The sequence below is a fragment of the Dipteris shenzhenensis genome, chromosome 28, assembly GCF_047967505.1.
Source record: "Dipteris shenzhenensis isolate YYH24624 ecotype China chromosome 28, Dip_SZ_1.0, whole genome shotgun sequence".
Taxonomy (NCBI): Eukaryota; Viridiplantae; Streptophyta; class Polypodiopsida; order Gleicheniales; family Dipteridaceae; genus Dipteris; species Dipteris shenzhenensis.
In genome coordinates, this window is record NC_141623.1 from 8,203,010 (window position 1) to 8,212,268 (window position 9,259).

Consider the following 9,259-nt stretch of genomic DNA (forward strand, 5'->3'; position numbering starts at 1 on the left):
CATGTGGCTGGGCACACATGCATTGGCTGCTCTACATGGTGGGGGTGCCTCTACAAGGTGGTGCAAAGGCATTCCATGGGCGTGGCTACTTCGAGACGGAGACCAGTTGCTATATGAAGAGCAGCGATGACTGTTGAGCTTGATCTAGACCCAGCTAAGATGCTAAAAAGGGTTGTATGAGAACGTATCAGGCTATTTATCAGGTACATAATGTTCGTCGGCGGTTATCTCCTAACAGTGCCCAGTGGTAGAGAAGCTTACCTTCCAGCAATTGTGCCATTTCCCCCCCTTTGCAATCCACTTCTTGAACATGTTGCTCTGCGTCCATCCATCTGGATGCATTCCTAACATACAGCAGTGCTTAGATCTCCTTATCCATACAGCATATATTCAAATAGAGATGCAGATGACTGGACACATACCCAATTTGCGGTGGGTGATTGAGGACAAATGGGCATTGATGTCCCTCATCTCCTAGGTGTGATCATCATAGAGTAGGGAGGAGAGGGCCCCCTACGTTACAGGTAGAAGTATGTGCTAAGTCAACAGCTGATGCCAAGTCTCAACACTGTATAAAAATAAATATTAGGGTCCTGTTTCAAATCCCTTTGTGTGGATTGGGCAAGAACACTACATGTCACTATTGGGGGAGACTAGGTCTATGGTGAAGGGTAATATATACTCTAAGCGATAACTCTAAGAGGCACAGATCTCCATGATCTTATAGCAAGCTCTCTTGGCCAAGTTTGTGATGTGGGAGAACACCATGGATAGAGGTTGAAGGACAGAATTGGGCCAAGTCAGCGGCCAGTCGATGCCTTGGGGTTGGTTACTTCAGCAACTGGCCCCTATATAGATAGGTTGGCATCTTCTTGTCGGGTCTGTTCAGGAGGAATCGGAACTATGACAGCAATCTCTCACCTTGTTCTAGAGCATCAACAACAGCATTAGCCTCTTCAGTCCTCAATCAACCTGACTACCTCATTCTTTTAGACCATAATCAACCTCAATAATTTCCTCGCCACAAACGGCCTCTTCTTCAGCCTTCAAAACCTCTACAGTAGTCAACCATGAGATTTCCCACCCTCTCTCCTCTTTCAGCCAGCCATAGCCAGCTCTTCATTGAGGTGTATCAGTATGTTTTATGCAGCCTTTTCGATGAGGAATAGATGCATTTGTTACTAAGTGGTTGCCAATGCCACAAGTAATAAAGTAGATACCTAGCATAGCTCAAGGCTTCCACTATGGTGGGAATGAAGATCATGGATCTTAAACATTTCGATGGAATCTAGCTCTCTTACTCTAGCTAACACTCATGCTTCTGCACCCAATAAATAGCATGGGCAAAGCTTGTGAGAAAAAGATGTAGTCTTCATGTCCATTACTCCTGATGTCATGGGCATCCAGTCCATGACATGGCTACGTGTCTAGCAGCTTGCAGCCACAACCAACGTTGAATGCACAATCAACACTTGATGTTAACCATCTGCCAAGGTTTGCTCTTGCCTGGAGTTGCCGTAAATGGTAGTTTGAGTGTAAACATCAAGGAAAGAGTTGGGCTAGATCGGTGGAGGCACGCTTGAATTAGCAACCGTAGATGGGGTGAAATTAAAACCCATCAATGGATTCTGTCTTAAGCCTTATTATGGATTTTTGCACATGTTGAGTAGCTAGCCAATTTCAGCACAAGTATCGAGGTTTGGGTTGAGTTTGCAGATGACTCCCAGTCAGGATTATGACGAGTAATCTGGTGCCATTAATGAACTGGTTATCATAACTGAAATTGGGGCTGGATCCTCATATGTATTTTGGCAGATCCTCATCTGTATTTCATTGACGTACACACGTTGTTCATCCAGTTTAGTAACTCTTGTTTCTGTGCATTCTCTGTAGTGTGATTGTTTTCGAGTGACCAAGTTTGCTGTCCATGATTCTTTTCTGTTGACCGAGTCTGTTGTCTTCCATATCCCATTGTGGCATCGAACGTTGGTTTTGTCCCCTCATGGAGCAGTTGAAAACAACTGGTGAACAGATGCTGTGAGTTCCCTATTTTGCTGTGTCATACACAAATATTATCTTGGCAAAAATCAGTACCAAACCTCCTTGGATGCGTGATTGGCAAATACTAGAGACTGAGAAAGAAGCAAACAAAAAACTAACATCAAATACAGCAATTGCTTCTCGTTGCTGTAGCCTTGTGATAGATACATCCGCACCTCAAACCAACAATGCTTCGACAAACCAATAGAGATTACAAGGGAGATCAAGTAGATTATCCACATACACTTAGCTTGCTATACAATGTTCCACACCACAGCTTTAAGTATATACCGAGTACTTTGTAGTAAGAGCATGCTTTGCATACCATTGGCCCATCATTGACAAGACTCCCTAAAAATTCAAAATTTAGAAGAACAGTTCATCGAACATCCACCCTGGATAGGCCAACCAAATTGTAAATTGATAAGGGTAATTCCCTTCAAATAAACTACTGCAAACCGATTAACATAGGCATAGTGACAAAATCAGCATTTACTGCCATCATTCTGAAAGCATGTTGGGCAATTGATGAGTGAATTAGCCTCAATTTCCTTCAAATATATTATACGCTTAGTGACAACACATGCTGACAAAAGGGCGCTTAGGCAACCTTGTGAGATTGTACACAAAATGGATCGATTCCGATAATTAGTTTAGCAACTGAGGGGTCATCTCCCACTAATAAATCAGTGCTCCCATATTATGTACTAAGAGCATAACAGACGATCGGTGGGAACATATGGCCAAGCACAGGCAAGTAATTAAGCCCACCTTGTCAAGAGACACTGGTACAGGAAAATTTTTGCTCTCCATCAAGCAGCTAGGACATAAATGGAGCGCTAGTGAAAACCTGTTGTACAAATTGACAAGGGAGATTACCTCCCTCCAATAATAAATAGTACTCTGCTTCTGTCTTTGTTAGTGCTCTGCTTCTGTTTTGCATCATCTTCTTAGAGGATGAGTGACACAAATTTTGACAAACAAAGAGGTGATTGAGACACCTTGAGCAAAAGAAAGAGGTTATTACGTTCACCTTTCAAAGAGGAGGTGGTGGTTAAGCAACCTTGTGAGGAGATCCGGATGGGAGGAAACTGTGAAGGAAATGGAGAGATTCTGATAATCTGTTGAGGAGATTGATGAGGGCAATTACCTCATTTCGTTCGAGTACCGGATGATTGGAAGATTGATCAGAAAATAGGATCTCCAGTGCTGTTCCCATTCCCAAAATCTGCAACTTCCCCCAGAGCCTGCACTTCTCGCATCCCACACAATCCATCAGAGCACTTATGTTTCGGAATTGCTTCTGCACTTGCACTAGCAATTGCCCCCCATCTTCTCCCCTCCATAGCTTTGCTTCATCGAATGGCTTCGGACATGCCGCTTGTAGCCTCTCATTCTTCACAAGCTGCGCCATTAACGCTCCTGTGGTTGCATCCTCCGCCGGATTGCCTGTGCTGTACTCCGCTTGAAGTAGATAGTCCGCGGCCTTGGTCACTGCCCTCAGCACGAACAGGAAGGAGAAATAGAGATTTCGCACCCGATCCGGATGTTGCAACACTCTCTCGTACAGCAGCTTTGCATTCGGCCCCCACTCGTTGTTGAGCTCATCCAGCAAGAATTCTGCAGCTATGTGGACGGAGATGGAAGAATGCAAACCTGATATCAGCCTGTAGAGAACTCTCCCCTCTGTGGATGAGGCGTCCTTTGCCTGTTGCACTAATGCATTGTGATCGTAAATGGAGTCCCAAATTCTTCTCGCAGATGGGCCTGTGTAGCCGGAATACCTCTCAGGATTGAGCACAAGATTGACGTAAGTGATCTCTTCGTTGTCCGTCTCATCGTCGGCCGTCCATGGATTATCCCTGCTCATCCATCCCCTGAAAACCTTTTGATCGAGAGTCCGATCCACCGCAGCCTGAGGTTTGCCCTCCTGACACACCAAATCATCGGGCGAAAGACGCGCTGTTTGCTGCTTCGCCTTGAACATCTCCGGAAACTCATCCTCAGGGCACTCGCAGACGCTGCAATCTCGCAGCCTGCACATTCCGTCGTCTGGCCAGAAGGGGCAGTCGCACCATAGCTTCAGCTTGAAGTACCGAAAGAAGGGCGTCCTGACGAGGTTCTGCAGAAGAGGGTGCAAAACGTCCCGGTTGAGAGCATCGACGGTGCCATAATCGCAGCAGCAATCCTCAACGACGCCACCGAATCCGCCCAAATCGTGCTCCACGACTCCGCTGGGGCCGAGTCCATCGAGGCTGTCGCATTTGCAGGGAGGGCGAGGTAAGGAAATGGCGAAGTAACGGCTGGAAGCAGCAATCACGACAGCGAGGAGCGCGGCCGAAATCGCAAGGGAGCAAGTCATGTAGCTTCGATTCTTACTCTGCAAAGGGGCACGGAACCGAAACATGGATGCGTAAACAAATGCAGAAGGAGATGAAATCAGTGGATTTTTGCCACACGAAATCGATCGACGGAAGAAATGCAGGAGAGAAGATGGATTTAGGGACGGAAATCGATCAAATCGAAGGCGGAAACACCAGGGAAATAGAGGATGGAAGAGGATTAGCGAGCGGAGGGTGCAAGAAAAAGGGTGGATTGAAGATGAAATCGAGAAGTCGGGTGAAACCGACGGTAGAAGAAGCGAAACGGGTCGGCAAAATCGATGCTTGCAGCCCCAAACCGTGTAAAAAACGACGGCATTCCGCCGGATTGCCGTCCGGCCGCCGGTATTCTGTGCCGGGTTTTTCTCTACGTCCACCTACTTCGTCACGGCTCTCTGCCTTTGTATTAAATTCTCCTCCCTAGTTAAACCCTAGTTTGAAAATGAACCCAAATCGTTTGGATTTGAGCAATTCAGCACTAGCTTTGAATTCCTCTGTCACAAGTTTTGTGTGGTGTGATTCGATGAATTTTTGGCCCATCTTTTCTCGCCAAGAACCCCCCAGGATTCACTCCTGCTCCTCCTCCTCCTCCTCCACTCCTTCGAGGCATGCCTCACGCCTCGAAGAGGCAAGGGAACCTGGCCCCCCCACGTCAATATAGCAGATTTCGACAACCCGCCCACAAGTAGCTTTAACTAACACACACAAGCAAAATCATCACCCACAAGTATCTTTAACTGACACACACAAACAAAATCATTGTCTGCAATTAATTTTTTACCCACGGTAAATCATTGAATTCCTCCCTATGGCCCTTGACATGGGAGAATGGGTCGGACTTTGCAAGTTGAAAAGTGTCTAGAATAAGGCTTACGGCCCCCGACCGTTTGTCGAATTACGGGCACTTTCCTCCCCCCGACCCATTCCCCTATACTTCAATGTCCTATATCAAAAGATAAGTCTCCTACTTGCAACTAGTTGCTTCACAAGGATGAGCACTTCTAGTGCTGAGACTTTTAGAAACAAACAAGGTATCATGAACCCCCAATCAAAATTTGCTTTGACAACTTAGCTTCTCAATGCCACAAGTTTGATGGGACAATGTTGTGTAATGGAGGACTTAGTTCGCATGCCCTTGCATCACATCTTAGGGAAAGGTCAACTTTTAGTTTTTGCGAAGGACAACCGCTAGGAATTTGGTGTGAGTTGCTAGAAGCTACAAGTAAGACTTTGAGCACTTTTCGATTAGAAAAATATAATACCCATCTCTCCTAGATGTGAAAGTTTGGAGGTAGGAAGATAGGAAGGCTACTACGAAGCACAACCTATATAGGCTCAATGACTAGCAACCACCGTGGGCAAATATGAAATTGGGATTGCAAATATTAATTATCCACCGCCCTCTAACGTAAGGATAGCACTATTGTGTCAAAGTCATGTGCTTTGTCCCTAAAACATCACAATTTGCTTACCCTAACCTCTCATTGCGATTCCATGCTCTTGTTACCACGTAGTGCATGAGATCATGTTTTTTAATCCACCATCCCAAGGACCAAGTCCTCATGCAATGCACCACACACTTGCATGAAGTCATGAATCCTTCCCTTTGTCTAGTAGTACATCCTTCGGGTTGCTCGCAGCGAAGGTCTAGGGCTTTAGGCCCATTTTTAACCAATTTTTGTAGTTCATACGTTTGGGATGACCACCCCCACTTCTAATATATAGAATATACTTTTTTAGGGAAAAAATAAAAATAAAAATCCTTGTCTTTGTCACCCCCTTTCATGTAATCACAACATCCTCCCATCACACAATTCTCATGGAATGAATTAATAGTGATGGGATCTATCATCACGGTGAGGCTCCACCCTTGGGACCAATGACCTTATGAAACTTAAATGTCCCTTAAAGCTCGTGACAATACGAAACTTAAATGCCAAAGGCCTTCCAAAATGCTAGTTCTTGCATTACATCTCCCAACCTAACCACACCATGATAAAACCTTAAGGTCACCTCATGGAGCCGATAGTGGAAGGGTGATTGAATTCAAGTTGATGGAAGAGAAAGAGAAATAACCTCATAATTATTGTTGATTCCATGAAGGCCATGTGCATGAGGCTAGGCTAATGGATGCATCATCCATCCCTCAATCGAGGGATATTGATGAGACTTGAGTTGGCAACACATGTACCATAATCTATCTGCTAACCTCTACAATAAAGATGTTCAATTTTCTCGCAGGGTGAAAGGGGATGGAGGTGGGGCGGGGATAGTAAAGAACATTTACATAGACTAGAAGCAACATATGAGAATGGCACATTATAAGAATGGTTCTCTGAATGGTCCTTTTATTGCCTTAAGAAACATAACCCATGTACTCACACTCTCACATAAGGGTGTAAGAGTGTTCCTTTGGCTTTGTTTGTTTGTGTACATGTCTTTGGCCATGTGGAAAAGGAAGGGAGGTGTGGTGGGGGGCACTCGACCCTTGGGGGACTTGCACTCAAAGCAGAGTGTGTGTGCATGGGAAAGCTCATTTCTTTTTTATTTTTCTTGAAGATAGGAACTAAGACTTTTCATTGCTACACACACGTTTCCTCACCTCACATGGATTCTACACCAACACTTCTTCTCCTTACTAGATTTCCTTTTGAATACCTTATTGTCTTCCTTTGCATGTTGAATGATAATGATATTACTTCAAATAGGACTCAACCTACCTTCCATAAATAAAGCCCACTGAGTGAGAAATTATTGCCAAAATCTTCCTTGTCTTAGGGGATGGTCTACCAAGTGAATCTTATTGGCATTAGAAACTATTATTTTCATGCTTATTTGATGGGGTGCCTATTGTCGAAGAAATGAATTTAAAAAAAAAGCATTTATCTACATTTTTTATATATTTAAGCAAACGTCTCCCTCCGATATTGAACTCTTCTTAAAGAGTTCCTTTCTAGCCTCTTAAAATTCATGCTTGTTCATGAAATTTGTGCCTAACTCCTTTAAAGTAAAGCAACCATTTAGCATCCTCTCTATATTCATGGACTCTCTTTGTCACTTTGTCTGGTCTTGATATTCCATTAGATTTGATATGGTTACTTATTATCCCAATAAGTGCACATGTAGGAAGGCACCAAGGAATTAAGTAGACCCAATACTACAAATAGAAACACCTTTCCCTTCACCCTCCTCTACATAAGCATAGTCATAGACTTGGCATTATGCTTGTATATGGAACTTTCATGCTTCCAAGTGGTAGTATTATACTTGCATATACTAAAGTAAGTTGAATAGAAACTATCAAGCATGAAATATGAAAAAGAAATAATACATCATACCTTACGATGTGCCAATTGCTTGACCATCTATCCTCCACAATCCACAAATACATTGAAAGTTATTTTTCTAACGTGGGGGGGCAAGGAGGGATTAGGGGATCATTTTAATTCATTCATCCTCCTTGAAGAGTCCCAAAAAGACACACAACTCTCCCTAATAGTCGCCAGCCTCTACCTAATAAACTACATTACACTCCACTATAGTTACTCAATACTCTTTGCAATTTTTGGCCTTGATTTCCTGGATATTAGAAACTTGGTATAGTCTCTATATTGGGCTGTTCCCCCCCTATTATTTACTTCTACCCTTCTAAACACATGCATATTTTGTCATTTTCATACAAATTCCATTCTGTAGGACAAGTGGACATATTGTTTCCCTGCAATGAGATTACATACATTTTGCTAGATATCAATGCTCCACTCTCATGTAACTACGTGGGAACCAGCTAACTCTACTTGTAAGCCCTCCATATGAGAAGGCATTTGAGTAGCTCGGTTATCCGATAGGTCCTGGTTTGGACACCAGATGGGGGCCATGTGTGGCCTGATGGCTAGACGGAGTTGGCACACCTAGGCTACATGCAAGTGGGGGAAGGCATCCCATGACTGACCGCATTGAGGGTAGACGGAGCATTTCCCGAGGCAGCAGCCCACTCTCGGGTTGCGGAGCCCATTTGGAGTCCCAGATGATCTCGGATGGCTGTGGGCCGAATGGTAACCGTAGGTCAGTTGCTCTATTTTGTGCACCGGTTCTATCGTGTGGTCGGTGGCCTACCGACCCCTAGTCGACCGTTTTGGGCAGACTGGGTCAGTCACCCAATTGAGCCCAACCGACTATGGCTGGCGGCTATATAAGAGCAAGCCCGTGAAGCCCATTTTATCACTGGCTACAGTAGCCCTGATTCCTTAGCATCCAGCCTCCATCCTCTACTGCTTCCAGCTCACCATCGAAGCTTCTTTCACAGGAGCGCACGGCTGGGAGGCAGCGCCATCTATTGTATCAGTTCTACAGTAATCAAATTTTTGATTCTCCATACTATCTATTTTCTCTCTTGCGTACGAGATCCTGTTATCTGTTGAGCACAGACGTTGTATTATTTTCTTACACATTTTTCTTAGTACTATCTTAGTCGTCCTCGTCCATTACTCCAAGACACCCCAAGATGTGCTCATGTGTGTCTAAATCCAATTTTAAAGTCACTCTTGCCCTTCTTTCATTGCGGCACATGTTGCATCACTTAATAGCTCTTACTAGATGAGAGTACACACATGTTTGTGGACTCTTATATAGTAGTTCGTAATTGCGATCTCTCTTGGATGTTTTTTTGTACCAAAAAGCTCCAGCTACTACTACATCCCACTTCTCATAGGTTGTTCCCCAATTATCCTTAAATGTTTCCTCAACCTTGTACTTAGGTTTTGTGTATTGGAACAGAAAGTATGGGTCATCTTCCTCGTTCTCCCTAGAATCTGCGACAACTGCAAAGTTATCCCCCT

At 44.3% G+C, this 9,259-nt stretch overlaps 1 protein-coding gene across 1 annotated transcript; it reads right to left on the bottom strand.

The window, feature by feature from the left end:
• Positions 1–2,587: 2,587 nt before the first annotated feature.
• LOC147883133 (endoplasmic reticulum oxidoreductin-1-like) lies at positions 2,588–4,740 on the bottom strand. Its single transcript, XM_087399619.1, has one exon. It carries the CDS (start codon positions 4,445–4,447, stop codon positions 3,095–3,097), a length of 1,353 nt encoding a protein of 450 aa, XP_087255745.1. The 5' UTR covers positions 4,448–4,740; the 3' UTR covers positions 2,588–3,094.
• Positions 4,741–9,259: the final 4,519 nt, after the last annotated feature.

Excerpts from the sequence above, each read along its gene's own strand:
- LOC147883133 (XM_087399619.1), bottom strand. The coding sequence starts at position 4,447 with ATGTTTCGGTTCCGTGCCCCTTTGCAGAGTAAGAATCGAAGCTACATG.